This window comes from Hirundo rustica, chromosome 3, assembly GCF_015227805.2.
Source record: "Hirundo rustica isolate bHirRus1 chromosome 3, bHirRus1.pri.v3, whole genome shotgun sequence".
In the NCBI taxonomy this organism is placed as follows: domain Eukaryota; kingdom Metazoa; phylum Chordata; class Aves; order Passeriformes; family Hirundinidae; genus Hirundo; species Hirundo rustica.
Window position 1 is genome coordinate 28993564 of NC_053452.1, and position 19640 is coordinate 29013203.

A 19640-nucleotide genomic window follows, 5' to 3' on the forward strand; every position below is an offset into this window, starting at 1 on the left:
TAGCAGGGGCACTTCTGGGAATCATTTAGCTTGGCACAAATCTCTTTGAGATCAGAGTCCAACTCCCTGCTCAAAGCAGGATCTGCTGAAGACATTTGCCCAGCATGTAATCAGCTGGGTTTTGAATCTGCAGAGATTCCACATACGTGTTTCACCACTTACTGCATAAGAAGTGTTTTCTCCTGTTCAAAGAGAGTTTTCTTCAAATGTATGCCCATCTCCCCATGCCAGTGGTGCTAAGATTAATCTGGCTGTTGTCACTCCTTCCCATCAAGTACCAGTAGGATAACGCCCTAGCCTACACAGTAAGGGAGAAAGTCATTGGGCCCAAGATCTCCCACCTCAATGTCCAGTTTGGAGTAAAACACCACCAGCTGTTTTACTGCACTGCTGTGCCACAAAGGCTTTTGTTTTAGTTGGAACACATGAAAACCTCCACCCCATTTGGCGGGATGATGGATTGTCTCTCGTAAAGCTATCAGAAGCTGAACTTGAAGTGTCAGTGTTCCTACACACACACATATATCCAGAAAACTGCCTAGAGTGACCTAAGGCCTGTTCACAATTGCAAAAGCACCTGCAAGAACACATCAGCCAAAAGGTTCATGACCAACAGTGCTAGCTTCCACCACACTTGACTTACTGTATCTCAGAAGACATTCTTCCATTAGCAGAAAGTACTGAAATCTACCACTCCCATCCTGCAGCTGAAGAAGTAAACAGGGCTGTAAGACCAACTACTGACCTAGAAATCAGGCATTTCATTTACGTAACAGCAACATGGACACTCACCCTAAACAAAACCAGCTTTGACTCCCAGGACTAAAACACTCCAAGCAGGGAGAAGCTACAGTGACTGTAAATAAAAGTGGCCTTCTCACACATTCATCTTACCAAAGGCAATTCTACTGGCTAAGGTAGTCTTTCATGATCCTTGTGGTCTCTCCTAACTCAGAATACTGGGATATCGTGATATCCCAGTGGAGAAGGTCCTCCCCTTTTCACCTCAGATGTTTCCACATGCATGCTGAGCTGCAGCAGAAGACCAAATGGGTTAAGTGTGATTCCCAGCCTACTCAAAGTCAAGGCACCAGACTTGCTAAACCAAAAATTCTTGTCAGATGCCTGTTTGCATTACTTACCTATAAAAATGAGACTTCCAATACTCCAGCAATTCAGAATCTCAAGTGGTTGTTCTGATGGCCCAGTAAAATTCTCCTCAAACTGTGCCATCCTAAGTATGTCTTGCCCCTTAGCTCTTAGAGCACAGGATGAAGATTGGTTAGGAAGTGGCAATTTGATTACTTACTTCTTAGAAGGCAAATCCTAATTGTTAGGAAATTTAGACTGCATGAGCTTCCGGAATCAGACTGCCAGCACACAAACAGTTCTAAGGAATTCTGAAGCTGGCTGTGGAAACACTTTTGAGAAACCACCTCTAGAAAAACAATGGAGCTGTTCATAGTCCTCAGAGAGCAGAGCTTTAAGATCAGTGACCATAAACATTTGATTAAGTGTTCCTGAATTCAGATTGAACAGCTGTCCTAATTCTAGATGCTCGCTGCAATTATAAACACATCAAAGATGATTGGAACAGTTTTAAACCATTAGGTAACTGCTCAGCTGGGACCAGTGAGGGTACCCAGAAGCAGGGGCCAATGCTTTGTTTAAAGGCCAGCACAATCCCCAAACAAGATAACCATATAGCAGATGTACAAGTCAAGGCAGTTGTTGCCAGGAGAATAAGTGAGGCAATGGGCATGAGCCAACTCTGGCATTCTTTTGAGTTGTTGGATTTGTCCTTGGTAGAAACCAGGTTTGTCCTCCACTTAAAAAAAAAATTAAACCTTGACAAAAAATGAGTGCTAGAAGCAGAATCATGCTCAGTAACAAATGAGGAAGAGAATGTTTTCATTCTGTACTTCGAGCTGACTGCAACATGAATGGCAACTCAGACATGGCAGTTTCAGAAAAGCCCAAGTGTGAGACTAAGTTACCCCAATGTAGCAGCTCACATGGAATAAACTCCAAAATAATTAAAAGAAAGCAAACAGGTTTAGTTGTCCGAACAAGGAATTTTAATTTTAGGTCAACTATTGAACTAGGTCAACATCCAGTTCACAATGTCTACAGATAGTGGGCATAGCCAGTCACTACGGTAAGTTTATTGAAGCACCAAGCTCCACACAAGACTGTAAAATACATTTGAAACTACTAGTAAGAAAGCTTCTTCAAGTCAACAATACTATTAAGGGCCAGAGTTTAAGGACTAAGTTTTCACCTTCCAAGCTATTTTAAGACAGCCAATCCATTGCATAAGCAAACCAAACTGCTACATACTGAAAACACAGAGCAGCAACTGCATTGAACAATTCCTGTAAATAATTCAAGGATACATTGAAACAGTATGGGTAAATTGTAATTTTTTATTGGAAAACAAATATACAACTTGGAATGGATTTGAGGCAAATCGTGCCATAAGCAGATTTTTTTTGAAAATAAGTGGCTAAACAAAGTTTAAAAAGCATAGTAACAAGAGGAAAAAATGTTTTCTGGCACAGGACCAGCAGTACAAAAAAAACTTGTGTACGAGTACCTGGATAAATCACCCGTTTTGCATTAGTGCAACTTAAGTTTCATATTGTTGACTGTCAATCGTCTACAACGTTAAGACTCCACATTTCAACAACATGTTACAGGTATGGCCACAAACAAGTTACTGTGAAGTAAGCTAGGAGAATTACTTTTACAGTGCATTAGCCACATGATATACCCTATTCACATCATTTTATCCTGCAGTTCAGCTGCAAGAGTCCTTATCCTCCCATCACAGAAAGGGGAAAAAACGCCTATAGAAAAAACTCCTATATACTCGAGAACTACAACCAGCATGTTGCTTCAACTAAGGGACGGTTAATGCATGGTAAATCCTAGCTTACTTTATGTAACTTGTCACACTAGTCATACCTAAGTTTGCTATAGAAAGCTACTTTTTTTAATAGACAATCCAGATGTTCCCTCAGTTAACCAACTTCATCTAGCTTCAGATGTGCAGAAGGGCTTAAATATCCAGAGTAAGCCACATGCAACATTTGTTACTTCGATCAATTTTCCAAAAATCAGAACAATGACAGTAAGATAAAGGAGAAAAACATGGAGGAATGGCCTTCTAATTACTATACATGCATAATCTTTTGACAGTAAGGGAAAAACCTTTTACAGATAAGTTACAAACAGAGAAAAGGCAAATAAACAATTTTGTACAAGAAATTTAACACATTCTGTACAACGTCTTCACTTCGCTGTCATCATTTGTACAAACTCTGCAAAAGGAAAGAGTTGCATGAGTTATTTGAAGGAACAAAAAATGTGTACTGCAAGATCTGAGAAGAGGCCTCACTAGTGCTGAACATTGTTCCAAAACTACACTTTCAGTTACATGCGAAAAAGCATCCTCAAGACAGTCCTCTTTTCCATTAATCACACCTAAACTCCTCCTTTTTTAATGGCAAAAGGCCTTCACTTTTTCATAAAAGTTGGTCCCTCAGTGAACTGGGGAACAGCCTTACTTCCGAGATAAAGCATTACAGGGTCTAGGCCCACAGACCTACAGATTGGGACAAGATAGCCAAGAATGACTAGAAGATCAGTACAAATCACACTGAAGTGAGAATCAACTAAGTAAGTGTACAGGCAAGACACTGTGTTAGTCTGAAATTTTATTTTCCAGAGCAGAATAGTTTAAGCCTTACTATTTTATTTTGCCTGGCTGGCTTTAAGCAACTGATTCAATGCTTAGTCATAAACCATTTAAAGTTCGAACGCACAAAATAGGATCCTTCATTCATCTTGCTGAAACAGGTACAATAGTGCCAGGAAACCCAGAACCTAAGAGGAGTTACCTGGTTCCTCAAGTTTTGAAAGAGCAACTGGAAACAATAGGGACACAGACCCTCTCTAGAGCCAGTCTTTGAAGGGTCTACTGCAAACACAGCGATGGAGCAGCAGCCTTGTACATCAAAATGCCTTGTCACTCAGATGTCTGCATACCCTCAGGCCACAACCAAGAAGGCCACAAAGGGCAGGCACACCTACACCTCTGACACAACACAGGTATTATCTGAAAATACCCTAGATATTTTCTGTAACATGTTCAAAAAGTCAAAGTGAAAACAAGCTTAGTGCGTCTCAGCTGCAAACAACTGTCTAAAGGAACTCCTGCTTGCATGACTTAATTTATGGTTCAATGTCAGGAAGCAAGGAAGAAACAGAAATTACTGTTGCAGCTGATTTACGTTAAATAAATGTATTTAAAATACCTTCTGAAAGCCTTGAAATTGCCACATATTTCAGAGGCTTTAACCTTTTGATTAGTAAGTAATTTTAAAAGCATTAATGACAAATGAGTGACATCCTACAGTCAGATCAACATGCATTACTGAACAGAACAGCACAAACAGTATGTGAACATCTGACACCTTCTTATTCTAATGGTCATTAGACATCATTAGATTTAGGAAGTTAATTCTTACACTGTACAGCTGAATAGCCCTTTTCTGCCTTTGGCACAAAAGCAGCAATAACACTCAAACTTAAACCCATTGAGAGGTACAGTATGTACATACTAATTGAACATTACCTTAAAGGAACACCGAACTTGTCTAAACACTGCCCTATTTAACTTGGTGTGGCTATTAGCACCTGCACAAGAATAAGCATGGGAAGTGCTACACAAAAAGGACCAATTAGCAACTCCTTACCTTCGTAGTTTACTTGACCATCACCATCAATGTCTGCTTCCCTAATCATTTCATCAACTTCTTCATCTGTTAGCTTCTCCCCCAGATTTGTCATCACATGACGGAGCTCTGCAGCACTAATGTAACCATTACCATCCTGGGAGGAGAAAAAGGAACACTGGAATAGACCTGTCTGAGGCGTAACAACTTAACAATAACTTAGGAACATTGCAGAGCAAATTGAACATTAAGAAGTTAACACAGCCTTAACCACTAGCAATTGCACAAGGTAAAAAAGAACTGTAAGCATATCTTCAGCATTGTCCAATGTCTTTGGACACTGTGATATCTTACAGTCTTTGACTCTCCTATTCTGACACATTTTTTAAACCACAAACAATGCAATTGGCACCTTTTGCAACTTCTTAGATAATACATGCCTATTAAAACACATGACTGTGGTTCAAGTGGTGATTTCTTAGAACAGAAGCTACTTATCTGATTTGCCTTATTCTACTGTTTTATGGAGTCCAACATAAAGCCACAAGGCCTTCAGAGATGACTTTTACATATTCCAGTACTAGCTGGGACACTGAATATTGAAGTACTAATGTATACTAACTCAACTGATGTTTTCCTCCTCACCGCCCAAGGTACCTCACAATGTTTTCAGCTCCAAGGTGTATCTTAAGTAAGCTGAGTAACCTTAGACTCTTTCAGCAATTTACTTAACAAAGACTACATGGAAGACTTAAAACATTAACATTTTAAATGCTTAAAACAATTTCCTGCCAGTCATCTGCAAGTATTTCAGTATTACAGCAAGCGGTACTTCAAATCGTGTCACCCATCACTATCCTGAGAACTCATTTGACTTCCCCACAGGACCACAGCAGACTGAGCTTTAGTGGGATTGGCCACCTTAAAGGCTCTCTCTGACTGCACTGCAGACACCCCTCAGATCTGAGAAAGCACGTTACAATCAAGCCGGGTTTTCTTAACAGAAATATTCCAGGCAAACATTACAGTACCTTGTCAAAGACACGGAACGCTTCTCTAATTTCTTCTTCACTATCTGTATCTTTCATTTTCCTTGCCATCATTGTCAGAAACTCTGGAAAGTCAATTGTGCCATTGCCTGAAAGATAATTACTTTGTTAGAAAAACATAGTTTAGGCACTTTATTAAATTATTTATCAGTAAAGTTCTTACCATCAGCATCTACTTCATTGATCATATCCTGTAGTTCTGCTTCTGTGGGGTTTTGACCAAGCGATCTCATCACTGTCCCCAACTCCTTTGTAGTTATAGTACCATCACCATCCTTGTCAAATAGTGAAAAAGCTTCTTTGAACTCTACACAAAACAAAAAAAAAAGTTAATCCCTTAAGTTTTGAAATGTCAGCCATCACAAAAAATTCACTGTTACTGACTGTTGAAATCAAATTTTGTTAACTTGCAATCTTCTAGGAAATTTTGGTATACTGCTCATCCTGCTACAATTGCAATGCCAGTATCAGCATCTGAAAACACACCCACCAGTCCAGTGATCAACCATGCTGACCTAAATGAAGATGGAAGGTCATCCATTTCCTAAGCACTCAGATGTTTGCTACTGTCTTGAATAAGGATTCCTAATATGGAGCTGAAATAGCCATCTGCAACTACAATGATCGACATCCTTGGTAGGAACTGCACCTCAAAATAAAACAATATGGAATTCCTGTGAGAAAACTGAAAATGGTACTTTAAAAATACATATGCTACAGCTCAATAGCATTTTTATTACTAATAGAGGGGATGAGTCACTGAAAAAGGTATTATCAGACCAAACTATACTCAAGTTTCTCAATAAAAGCCACTTCTGCTGCACACAGATGTCTGAACAATTTATGCTACCACAATTGCTCAAGGAGTAAAGTCACTGGAGTCTTCATTCCTGTAAAACTGCTTACAAAACTGCTTCAGCCCTACTGCATCCTGAAACAGCCTTCATAGAAGTGTTTCTGACTAGTTCTAAGGCAGCTTTGCTGTGTTTCTTACACTGCCTCTTAACCCCCTACAATGGCTGTATTGTAGCCAGGAACATTAATACAAGTGTAACACATTTAATTGTCCAGTCCAAAAATGGAGCTGGTTTTAATCCATGCCATCTGTCTTTGGCCACAGACCTTAAACTAGTTCACTGGACTGTGGTAGCTCACACACACAACAGTTAAGCAGGAGCATCTTATCTATTTCCTTGTAGACCTCAGATCCCTTTACAAGCCTTCAAGCCATCTGAGATCAAGGCTCTGGACAGCCTGTCAGCTCAAGGGTACTCCTGCATCAGAAACACCTCCAAGATTTTTTTTTCAACATTTCCATGCAGCCAGCTTTCCAGATGGTGGGTTTCCCAGACCAAAATTAGTCACAGTAAAAGTTGTGTTTTCACATGACCTGAATGAAGCCTTACTTTATACTCTGAAATCCCTGAGGTGAGTACAAGCTGGCAAGTGTTAAAAAATTCAACTACAAAAACAGTTGGGTTTTTTTTATCGTTCATGAATGCAGCTACAACACCAGAGTTGTTGCAGTCAAATCCCATCCAGGAAAAAAACCCACTGCTCTTCTACATTTAACAGTCTGAAGTGTTCCAAGATCCCACCCCCACTGTGTAGCCCATGAAAAATCAGAGCAAGGCTACCACAGGACCAGCAGAGACAGTTTCAAGTGAGTATGTCCAAAACATAAAGCAGAAACAAGCAGATAAAATCTGCCTCCAGTTCCTTCCAAATGGTCCTTGCACGGCTACTTTCAGTTATCTTGAAGGCAACAAACAGGTCTCTTAGGGCTAAACTCCTACACCACTGAAGAAAATGCTTTTGGGTCAATCCCAGCAGAGAAGTTCACAGTCCATCATGGAAGAACCTCAAAACTTGAAAGTTGCATCTTCGTGAAGAGTCAAGTGCTCCAGTGTTACTCAAAACATTTACCCGTTAACCATGTCATCCTTCATGTGAAAGTCAACCATCACTAACCCAAACATGAAGCAGACTTCACAGTACTGCATTGACACTCCCACTTAATTTTCACAAAAAATTCAAAGACTTGCTTTCTATAAGATGGGCATTTTAGTGGTGTCTTCTCAACACTTGGAAGGAACCATTCAAAGGACAACTCTACCCTTCTTTTAATCAAAGCTGCAATAGGCTAAGAAGCAACCGGCTATAAATCACGAGGAAAATAAAGCAAGTGGAAGCTTATCAGCATATTCCTGTTTGAAATGCTGAATCAAGTTAAGAATACCACTAAAATATCTCTCTTACCACTTCTAGGAACCACCTACAGTAATTAGAACAAAGGAGTAACAACCTACACAGATGCAGTTTAGACTAGAACAAGAACAACCCAGTATAGCTTTGGAGGATTTGCACCCATGGCTAGTGAAGGCACCTATGAAATACTGAAGTTCAGTGAGCAACTCAATGCTGGCATCCTGCAGCACAAGGTTATAAAACATAACTCGCAGACTTGAACACCTTGACTCCATGTAGCCTGTAAAGCAAATCTCTTTATTCCACACTTCTCCATACCAAACTGCAAATGAAAACTCTCTTCGAAGGCTACTACGTTTCAGCCTTTCCACCCTTCCGAAAGACATCCTGCATCATAAGAAAAAGACTACTTCCAGGCCCCATGAAAGACAAGCTAATCCAACAATGTGAACTCTAACAACCTAGCTTAAAATGTTATTTTAACCACAGCTTCTGAGACATCTGTGCACCACATCACCTTTTCAAATAAAGTGGCAGCCTTCAGTGACCTAGGATGTTCAGTGAACCAGGACTACCATATTCACGCCTACACAATTTAGCCAGCTATGTCTGGAACTTTTATCGGAGAATGTCAATTGTTCTGTTCACAGCTACCAGGACCTCAACACTTAAACATGTCTATTTCTACTACGCCAAATTTTAATTCACTGTTGTGGTTAAATCCCCAAGAGAGAACCACAGCACACTAAAGGAACAAGACAGTCAACACCATACATAGGCCTGCTTGTACACAGAGCCCATTCAGAACTCTCAAGCCCAGGGAAACGACAGCTCACCAGAGCAGCAGGCTTTGAGACAAAAGCATCTTCAGGTTGCTCTCCCATCCAACCACCCAGGTGGTCCTGACCCCATTACCTCTGTAATACAACACTTAACCAAAGGGAGAGCCACTCGACTTCGCAACTTTAATTCTTACAGAATGTAACTGCAGCCAGTATTCACACTTGGCTTCCAGTATCAGTCTTTCATATGAACTAAACCTGGGAAGGTTTTCATCCTTACCTACACTGACATGAAGCTTCAGTCCTATATGATCCATGTGTTCCACAGGAAATGACATCCAGAAACTGTAACAGCTGTATTGCTGCAAGAATTTAAGCCCTGGGGAAGCAGCTGCTTGAAGTGCTCTGGTCTCCTGTTTCAGGAAAGGTAATATCTCTACCCTGTAGTCCCATTTCCTACATCTGCCTTCAAACCAAAAACTATGGATCTCCAGGGAAGCTCAATTTTCAAGCCGGTCTCTGCAAAACATTCAAACTGTACCTCTTAAGTCTTCCCATGCAAGACCACAGGCCTTCAATAGCAAAACAAAGCAGATGCAACCTTTCCTTAGCAGCACTAAGACTGATTCCTTCACACACCACCAGTGGGCTTATGTCTTCACATCTGCGGTTCATGGTTTACTTGCAAATACATTTGCTTAACAAAATATCACAGCTGCCCTGAAAGTAGCAGGCCATTTTACACTGGCTACTAAGATACATTTTTATTCCTTCCCTGCAGTTGAAAGCCTCCATTCAAGTACAACACACCCATCAATGCTCACTTTTGCCTCTGAGGACTGTATGCTCATTACTGAATAGCTAAAATTTGCACTAATCCCAAGGTAGTGTTAACAAGCTTCCTGTTTATATTCCATAATCAGCTACATCAACTAATAAAGCTTCTACAATTAACAACTGGAACAATGAACCATTATTGGAAATACAGCAGTGACAATTGATAAAGCCTGCTCTAACTAAACTGATCACAAAACCCTTAAGCTATGTAGGCTAGCTTCCAAAAAAAAAATCTGAAGTTGAACTAAATTTGGCTTGTGCTTACTCGTAAGACAGTACCATGGCAACAAGTAAATAGACTAAGGACTTTCCACCAAACCATAATTAGTCTCCTTTGAGTAAAAGCAAGCTTCTAAAGTCTAAAAGCTACAGAAGAATGTTCTTACACTTCAGATTTGGCAATTGTGGCAAAAACAAGCCATCTCATAATGACACTTCTGTTTAATACAGTGTCTTCAAGAGCTATACCATAGTTAAGCAGTAGTATCTCAGAGGCTGTTCCTTTTATGCTTGACCTGGTATTATTAGATCAGCAGAAACCCAACATCCTCTAAAATAATTTCACATGACAGTTACACACATCAAGACTTTCTAGTATTAATACTATACACTTGTCAGATCAAAACCACTAAGCTCTTGAATGCCTATGGCAAAGCTGAACTCTGTATTACCAGCTTTAAGTCCCATTTATTGCTGAAGTTAAGATCAGTCTGAGAGCAACAAGACAGGTGAGTTTGTGCAGCCTGCATGAGCAGGAGACAACCAGAAGCTTTTGCCATTAGCAGATGGCTGTAAGTGCACATAACCCATTGCTGGGGGCCAGTACCAAGATATAACAGAGGCATATTTATTTAAGCATTTCAGAGCAAGTGCCAGACCATCAGAACAGCACAAACACAACACCTGTGTCCAAGTACACAATACAGTTCCAAATATGGAATATCAAGAGTTGTCATCATGAAGCCAGTCTCTGCTGTCATCAACAAGAACCACTTGAACATCTCTGCTGGCAGGAGCCAGCAAAGTAAATTATTTTTGCCTTCTGTTCAAAAAGCACTGCAGATTCCAAGCCTTCATCAGATTTGCTGTCAATCCCTGTGCCCCACCCCCTTTTCCAGTCTGCACTTGGGACAATGCTGTAGTCATGAGAGTAACCATCAGTCTACCAGCCAGAAAGGCTGTGAGGATTGTTTAGCTATATTAACTACATAAGTGTAACTCATTATATCCATGGTGCTTTTATAGTAGACAAACCTCTTAAAAATAGGTGACAAATTAAAACATTCCACCATACTACTTTAGCATCTAAGAAAGATATTTATCTTGTGTAATACAGACTGTCACTGGATTAAGAGATGCAACAGTTCAAGTAGGAGTAGCACCACAACACAAAAACCTCACCTGCAATCTGCTCTTCTGTCAGTTGATCAGCCTGCAATGAAAGAGAATATGATTATAGTCGTAGCAAAAGTACAAGGCAAAATAAGACAGACTTGTAGAGGCCTCCGACTGTGGTAGCCACTCTTCATTCAGGACTGATCTGCAGCATTCAGAAATAGTTCTAATAAAGCTCAAAAGTCATCAGGCTTGCATGCTAAGTAAGAAGTGGCAGCCTATCATCCTTTCCAGACCCCGCAATATTCCATACACCCAATAACAGATTACCACGTGTTATCAAACAACAACCCAAGCAGCACTAGCAAGCTCAAAGGCACACAGATCCCTTTAAAACCACAGACTGCTTTTAAAAACTCATTTACACAGCACATCACTAGCTTCAACACTAAGCACTTCAGGTCTCAGTAATGCAGCAGTAAACTCCAAATGCCAAATTTCAGGCAGACTAGCTAAAATCAGAAAAATGTAGTCTTCACCAGAATGAAATCATCCCCTGATTAACATGAAGCTTCACATCCTAGACGTGGCTGTAAAAGACAGGACACCAGTTTCAGTTCAAACTGGTCATTCCTGCAGCATCCAGCTGTCTACACCTCTTTCAGACCACTGTCTACATTGACTTGATCATCATAAGGCAACAGGGACACTAGAGAAAGGTACTGAGGTCTTAGACAATTTCTGTACCAGCTGGGTAAGCTCCAGTTTATACCTCATCTTCCTCTCACCAGTTTTGAATCCATTAGATTTGACAGCAATGAAAACCACCAGTCTTTCAGCCCAAACCCAAAATGAACTTTGCTCTTGAAAGAACACCAAGATGTTTGAGGTGTTCCTACTCTTCTTAGGTCCTCAAATCAGCTGATAGTTCAAACAAATTCTGGATAGCTTGAGTTGCAGTAACAAGGTAACACTTCCTTCGGGGAAGCTTCTTGAAACCTTTACTGAAGAGTGAAAAACACTAAAATACAAAAAAGATATAATCACTGCTGAAAATCACCACTGCTTTTTTGGCTTTGTTCCTGTTGTGACCATTTAAGCAGCAACCTTTTTGTAATTACTGCGGTATTGACTGAAAAATTTGAAAAATGTTCAGTCATTAACTATGCCCACCGAAGTCTCTCTGCACATTAGCATCTGCCAGGGAAAGACTTAGAAAAGTGTATTTACAATAGCTGTCAATTTTTACACTGCCAATTTCAATTTGTATTACATTTTTATACTGCATGCAAACTTTCAAGGTACCAGCTGCTGGTTATTCTTCCTGTATCAGAAGTGGAGATGGCTGCTCGAGCAATCATTCAAAAGCTGAAGCACTCACAAAACCCTCCACGCATACAAGAGAGCAATAGCTCAAGAGAAAGGCCACAGACTGGCTGGGGCTCACCTACTTTAAGGATCAAGGCCACACTACAGAGGAACTTCTAAAGCAGCAGCCAATGGGCATCGGCAACTACAGATTCACTTCTGCTGTAGGAAGAATTCCCATGCATGTTCCACTTGTTGTTTAAAAAGACTGTCACAGCAGCAGGACTGCTGAGAATATAGCCAATTCAAAACTAAGCCTTGAGATGGAAGTGTTCTGCTGGTCACTTAGCAGAAGCCTAACAGATTTTCCCTTGTCTGGAGAATATCATTAATACAGACTCATAACCTTTGCATGCTATTTACATTTTTATTGTTTGAGGAAAGAGAATGATGTGCTACATTTCCATAAGACATTTAATCCACAGAAAACTGTATATCAGATTTAAGCAGTAAGAACCCATTTTATTTAGGCCAATACTTATGGGTTATCAAGTTGAATCACATACCGTTTCACATAAACAATTTTATATGGAGACATGACAGAGCAGTATGTAAGTTGTTAAGCATTCCCAAAGTCTTCCTTTTTTATAAAGAGAAGCTCTTCCAGCAACTTAACATATCCTAGCCGTGAATTTGGATGACCTCTGACAATGCTGGTAAGAGGTACGGTGCTTGAGAAGAGCCCAAAGCTTATTAGAAGGCCCAGGTATGGAGCAGTTGAAAGATAAGCGGGGAGGTGGGGCAAGGTTGAACAAACACCATCTGTACTCTGCAGTGCCGGGCTCTGCAGGCACTGCTGCGCAACAGCAGTAAAAGGCGGAGCCTGCCAGCCCTGCCTCCCCGCCACCCAGGTGGAGGGCTCTCAGCCTGGAACCGCGCCTGCCGCTTACAGGCCACCGTGGCCTTCCTAGCGGGGCCTCCCGGAGTTCCCGATAATGGCGCGCCCCACACGTGAGAGCGCGCACACCTTCCCCAGCGCAGCGCAACTTACAGGCCAGCCGGTTAAAGCTGACTGAGAGCAGCCCACGCTGAAGGTCTGGCACTGCCCTTCACTGTGGCCGAGACCCACCCGAAACCCTCATCTGATGCCATCACGGCACTGACAGGGCTTGCTGTGATTCACATTGCAGCACTTTCATTTTCACTGCAGTAGCTCCCATCCCCCACCCCAGCCCGCGCGGAGGGCCTGACAAAGAATCCAAACCTCCCCGGAAAGCCGCGGAGCCGCTGCGTGCGCGGCCCTTTCTGCGGCACACGCAGCCTCTAGAGGTGGTGTTCCATTACAGGCGGGGTAGGAACCAGCCTGGGGGCTGCTCCACTGCGCCGGGGAACGCTGCCCGATGGAACCACCAGCCAACGGCAGCGCAGCTGACACAGCTTCCCTCCGAAATTTGGCTCCACGGGGTACTTCGCAGGCATCGCGGCTGAAGGGGCACTTTTGTTCCGGCGGGATTAACTAAAGAACAACAACCACACCAGACTATATAGACCAAAATCAGGTTTGCGGTAGGTTGGCTTGTTTTGGGAGCAAATCATTCTGTCTTATCTAGCATGGGCAACACTGGGCAGTCACAGGCTGAGCCAGTCTGGTCTGTCAGGATGAACTATAACCACACTCAAAGTGTCACTGTGCCTCCTGGACACACCCATTTCTACTCAGACCTTGCTTGAAGATACTCCATTTTTGGTTCTGTACAGATGATGACTAAATGCAGTTAGTCTTTTGCTGCTACATTCATTGCCTTTTTTTTTCCGTTTTGTGGATGGTTTGCTGTATAAGTTCACAATTCAAGCTAAAGAATAAATTCAGACTTCTATTCACCAAATTTCTTCGCCCAGAGACAGCATTTCAAAAACCCCATAATTTTAATTAGCCATCGTTCGCATTAGACATGATGAGCTGACAGTCATCTGATTCCTCAGAACATAATGAATGAAAAGACAATTCCACTCTACTGCATCTTCTCTTAATGCAGAGATAGCACTAAGTGCCCACTGGTGCTGCTTTTGCAACAGAATTGCTTTTAGTACGTTTCTCAGTATCCACTTGTTTTAATTTATTAAAAACAAACAAGCAAAAAAAAAACCCCAAAAAACCAACAAGTGCTAAATTCACATCCTTTAGACTGAATTTGAAACCATTCTCCGATTTCACAAAATGCGTTCTATTTCAACAGTGGATTACAATTCTAAACGCATCACCAGTAAGAGTAAAAACGCAGGACTGTCCTCTGCAATGACCAAAACGGGAAGCAAAAAAAAAAAAAAAAAACCACAAAAACAAACAAACAAAAAAACCCCCACACAAATAATCCCTCGTCCAACAGAGCCACCAACAGCATGGCGCTACCATGGAATCGACAGTGGCTCTAAGGCGAGCTGACAACAGGTCTAGCGAGGAGGGCGATGGTGCAGTGAGGCACAGCCTGCCCCTCATCATCATGCTGCTCAGAAGCTGCAGGGCTCCGCAGTGCATTATTATGACCGGGCGCAGCACACCTCGCTAGCGAGCCGGACAGCTTAGGCTGCCTCACTGTGCCCCATCCAGCCGCACACGCCGACAGCGGGGAGGGAGGAAGCGATAAGAACGCAGAGCCAGTGCCATCGTGGCAAGCTCCTTTCCCCCCTCCTCCCAAGAGCGCGGATCCCCTCCCAGGAGGGACCGCTATCCGCCGCTCCCCCGCGGCAACGCCCGGCGCCGCCTCACGGCGCTCCCGCCGACCCAGGGGCCGTTTGGATTTGAATCCGCACCAACGCCCCAGGGCGGGAAAGGGACCCGGGCGGGACCCGCCGCCGCCGCCACCACTTCCTCCCACGCAAACGGCGCCTCCGAGCGGGACCCTCCGCCCCAGCCTGAGTCCGCCGGTCGCGACCAGGACAATTTCACCCTCCACCCCCCACACCCTTCTGCAGGCGACCTCGCCCCACACCACTCAACCCCCCCCCCCCCCGCCCCCCACCGCACCGAACTCAGCCGCCCCCATCCCTCCACACCGCACCGCAGCAGCGCCCGCCAAACCCCGCAGCTGCCCCGTGCCCAGGGACTCACCATGGTGGCCCGGCCTAGCTGCGGGGTGCGGTGGGAGCTGAGGGCTGCACGGGGCGCACGCTGCGTGACCGGCCCGCTGCACGGCTCGCCTCACACTGAGTCCTGCCCGCCCGCCGGCGGCGCCTCATAAACCGCCTCACCGCCCGGATCGCTCCGCGCCGCTCCCTCCCCCCTCCCCTTCCCCCGACCGTGAACCGACTGCGAAACGAGTCCCGGCTCTTCGCGCCCTCCTCGGCTGGGCACCCCGCGCCTCGAGTGCCGCTCCTCCTGCCCCAGAGCCCCGGCGCGGGAAGGAGCGAAGTGCAGAAAATAGGGGGAAGCAATGCTTGTGAAACGGCCGGGGGAAGGAGAACGGGAGGTAGAGAAGGGGGGCGGGGACCGGGGCTAGGGACTATTTCTCTGGGCGGAAGAGGATTTTAGGAAAAAAATGCCGAGGAGTGTGGGGACTCCGCAAGGAGGGCGCTGATTGGTGGGTTCGTACCTGCAATGCGTCACTCGGACATGCACACTCTGGGCCGGGAAGGCGGGCACCCCTCCCCCCGCCCGCAGTGCGTGAGGGCCGGAGCGGCCCCGCAGCCCCGCCGGCACGGGCCCCGGCCCAGGGCGGCAGCCGTGAACCCAGGAGCGCGTTCGCCACAGCGTTTCGAGCCCTTATCTCCGTGCCGTCCTCCGGAAAGCCTCACCCACGCAGAGTTACCGAATGAGACGCGCTCTGCATCCAGCGCAGTCCGGAAAAATTCCCACCTCGCGCTGCAAGCCGGAGATGCTTCGTCGCTTGGTAGCGTTGTTTAAAAGACTTTAAAAAAATCAATTAGGTTGGAAAAGATCTCTGAGATCATCGAGTCCAACCCGTGACCGAACACCACCACGATAACCAGACCATGGCACCGAGCGCCACATCCAGGCTTTCCTTGAACACCTTCAGGAGTGGTGACTCCGCCGCCTCCCTGGGCAGCCCATTCCAACGTCTGATCTACCTCTCTGTGAAAAAATTCTTCCGAATGTCCAACCTAAACCTCCCCAAATAGACATTTTCCCTGTTCCTCCACCATTTCTGCTGTTAGGAATCACGTATGCCCTGGTCCTGTACCTAGGGACAGGTGGCCTGCAATTCTGAGCTGAAATCTGGAGTCTTACAAGGGTTTTCTATAAGATGCATTTGCACAAATGGCTGCAGGTGCAATTTTCAAACTTGCACATGTATTTTCAAAGATAATTCAACAGAGAGCTGCAATATTGGCTGAGTCTGATGACAGCAGATATACCTGTCCTCTGAAAATTGCAACACTCATTTTTGGGACCATAAATACATTATTAAACTTTGGGGGCCTGAGTTAAAGTTTTCTGACCTAAGTTTGAACACAAATCACAATACCAATTACATTGCAATGAAAAATTACCTACTTCCATATCTGTTGAAAGAATTATTTAGTTCATATTTACACCGTATGTAAACAAATAGGTTTTTTATACCTATCTGTGCACTGTTACTACACAAACTAGAGCAATGGCTCTCACTTTGCACACTTAAGAGGTTTTACTTATCTCAGTTCTTCACAGTCTTTGGTTTATAGGCCACAGAAATAGGATGTGCTTGGGAGGAGACTGTAATGAATAAACTTTTAAAACAAAAATTCTGTGAGATTTTCCCCCTGAACATCAATTCAAATTCTCAGGACTGCTTTCTTTTCAGTGTGATCTTGTTTCCACTGAATTCAAGAACAAAGTAGAGGGGAAAAACCCAGAAGAAGGCCGAGTTTCTTAAAATAATCAAAGACCCCTTTATTAACTACAGTGCCTCATCCTTGCATCCTCACTTTGTGGTCATAGGCAATACATAAAACACCACCATATACTTAAAGCTGACCTTCAGCCTTGAAATCTATCTACAATTACTGTTTTGTGATGCCCTGGTTTCTTGGCCTCCTGTCCCCTTAGCTCTGTTTATAATCCACAAATCAAGCACATCTGAACTACTGTCTTTTCGAACTCTGATAACATTTTTTTAAAATGTGTAATGTGTACCTAGATGAATAAAATACTTCCCAGAGCAGGTAATGACTGCCAGGGTTATTGTTACACATGCATCCTCCAACCACTGCCACAGGAAGCATGAGTAAATCCCTGCCTGTGGTCATGCTATGCTAGATGCAGAGACAGCGGTGCTTCAGTTGAATTTTCCTCCTTCCTGATGCCCCCTTTGGTTCAGTTTTAAGGATTGCTCTGACATCCCCAACTTCTTTACATGTCTAGAGGTGTGAATCCGTGCAGAAAAGATCTTGACCAAAAAATTCATCACCTGCTCTAGTTTTGGGCTAAAAGTGGCATAGCAGCACTCAGGGTGCATGTCTGTCACACCCTCAAATCTGGAGCAGAGCAGAGCAGAGTGCCAGAGCATTTTGTGGAGCAAAACCTTCTCCTGTGGAGACCTTAGCTTGGGTCCTGGCAACAGAATGCCCACGGATGCATGGTGCTGGGCCTGATGTGCCAAGACCTCTCCTCGGCATCTATGTTTTATCCTCACATTACCTCAGAGAGGCAAAACATTGTGACATCTAGGTTGCTCAGGTGCCTGGGCTCAAGGAATCCATTGAGATGTCATAAATCTGCATTTCTGTGGAACGGGTCCTGGGAGATTTCCTGAGACGTATGTGGAAGGGCTGTACTGAGACAGCAAATTCTGACTGAGTCCTCTTCCTGGAGTCTGCCACTGGCCATCGAGAGCAAGGAGGCTCTAGGAAACACGGGGGGCACAGCATGGATAAGATGTAAGCTCATTAGTTATGGCCTAAGGGTCTGCTGAGGAGCAGGGACTTGAATGCAAGGGTCCCAGAGAAACTGACCACCATACTGTATGTCTTTGTGCATGCCCCTTGAAGGATTTGGTACCTGTAATTTATATTAAATTCTTCCTACTCGTTTTAGTTACGTTCAGTTTTCTCTAAAGAAGTGGTCATTCCGAGCATCCTCCCTCTGCCATATGTTTCTTAGAACCCCTGGTTCCTTGATCTCTCTCTTTCTCTCTCTTCTATTTCGCTGTTCTTATGTGTCTCCTTTTTTTCCATCTGCATTTTCCTACAGCAGCACCCATTTCCTGTGGGTTTCATCACCACCCCCACCCTGCTTCCATCTGTTGAAGAGATCAGCCACGAAGTTAACTTGCAATTACACTACCCGTGAAATTACACCAACAATTCCAGTGGCATTACTAAGCATTAAAGCGAGCACCCTGGTGAAATTAATGGGAGAGGGAGGAATTTGCCCCTTGCACAAACAGGTCATTGGCAACCTCAGGTAGGTAAGCCAGCAGATCCTCAGGTACATTGGGGTAGCCTAGAGAGGCAGAATTGCTTTTCAGCAGCCTAGCTGACACTGTCTGCAGCCTGCATGTGCCACGAGAGGCAAGGAAATACATCAAATGACCGGCCCCAGCTGCGACTCTGACACCTCTGACAGAGAAATAATGGGACATGACGGTAATTTCTCTGTTGCAAGGATCAGGTGTAGTTCTACCAGCTCGATCTTTTTAACATGACCATTTCTCTCTCTGCTATGTAATTTAATGGATTTGTCAATGTTTGTGATCTGTGCTTTTTTTTTTTTTTTCCCCCCTCAACACAGAAATACAGTTTTATAGAAGTCCAGTCTTAGCATTAGGGCAGCAAACAAGCAAAGCAATTTGAGTTCCAAGGTTAGATGAGCTGTATATGCCAGCAGTTTTCACAGCTACCCTTTGTGGTATATTTAATATTGTGTAAATGCAATTTGTTCTGTCGTTTTAATAATACTTCAGTGGATCATTTGGACTGATGTATACAGAATGCTGTGCCATGGTTTAAAATGCTATAGCTGCTTCCTCAATATTATTGTAATAGTTTGAACAATCTAATTAGAAATTAACTGCAAATTTTATAAGTGAAATTCTGAGATAAGAAGAAAAAAGTTGTCTACTTATCACAAGTACTAACACTTAGCATTTAACTGCTGCATACAGAAGGAAAATTGCTTATGGCTGTTTTCCCATAATGGGTTTGATTTTTTCCAGCTTCTTCTGTAACAGAGAACCTGCCCCCCTGAGAAAAGCCTTTATCCTCAATTCCAGCTTTATGGGCATAAAACTGAGGTAGAAATCAATATTTATCCACCCAGATGTATTTGGAAGGGCCATTCAGCCCTCAGCAAGCTAAAGCTTATTTGTCTACAAAATTTTAAGGTGCTAAATGAGCCATCTCAGTTTCTGGTATCCTGAGAGCATCTATTGATGAAACAACCC

At 43.6% G+C, this 19640-nt stretch overlaps 1 protein-coding gene across 1 annotated transcript; it reads right to left on the bottom strand.

The window, feature by feature from the left end:
- Window positions 1-2408: 2408 nt before the first annotated feature.
- On the bottom strand, window positions 2409-15514 carry CALM2 (calmodulin 2). Its single transcript, XM_040060699.2, has 6 exons — window positions 15368-15514; window positions 11017-11047; window positions 5952-6095; window positions 5771-5877; window positions 4761-4896; window positions 2409-3323 (listed from the first exon to the last, which is right to left on the bottom strand). Exons 1-6 carry the CDS (start codon window positions 15368-15370, stop codon window positions 3295-3297), a joined length of 450 nt encoding a protein of 149 aa, XP_039916633.1. The 5' UTR covers window positions 15371-15514; the 3' UTR covers window positions 2409-3294.
- Between the last annotated feature and the right edge of the window lie 4126 nt (window positions 15515-19640).

Bases quoted from the DNA above. Each gene is read 5' to 3' on its own strand.
- CALM2 (XM_040060699.2), bottom strand. The intron at 6,096-11,016 runs GTGAGGTTTTTG...TGTTTTGTGTAG, and splicing joins GACAGAAGAGCAGATTGCAG to AGTTCAAAGAAGCTTTTTCA. The intron at 3,324-4,760 runs GTAAGGAGTTGC...TTCCTTTTGCAG, and splicing joins TGGTCAAGTAAACTACGAAG to AGTTTGTACAAATGATGACA.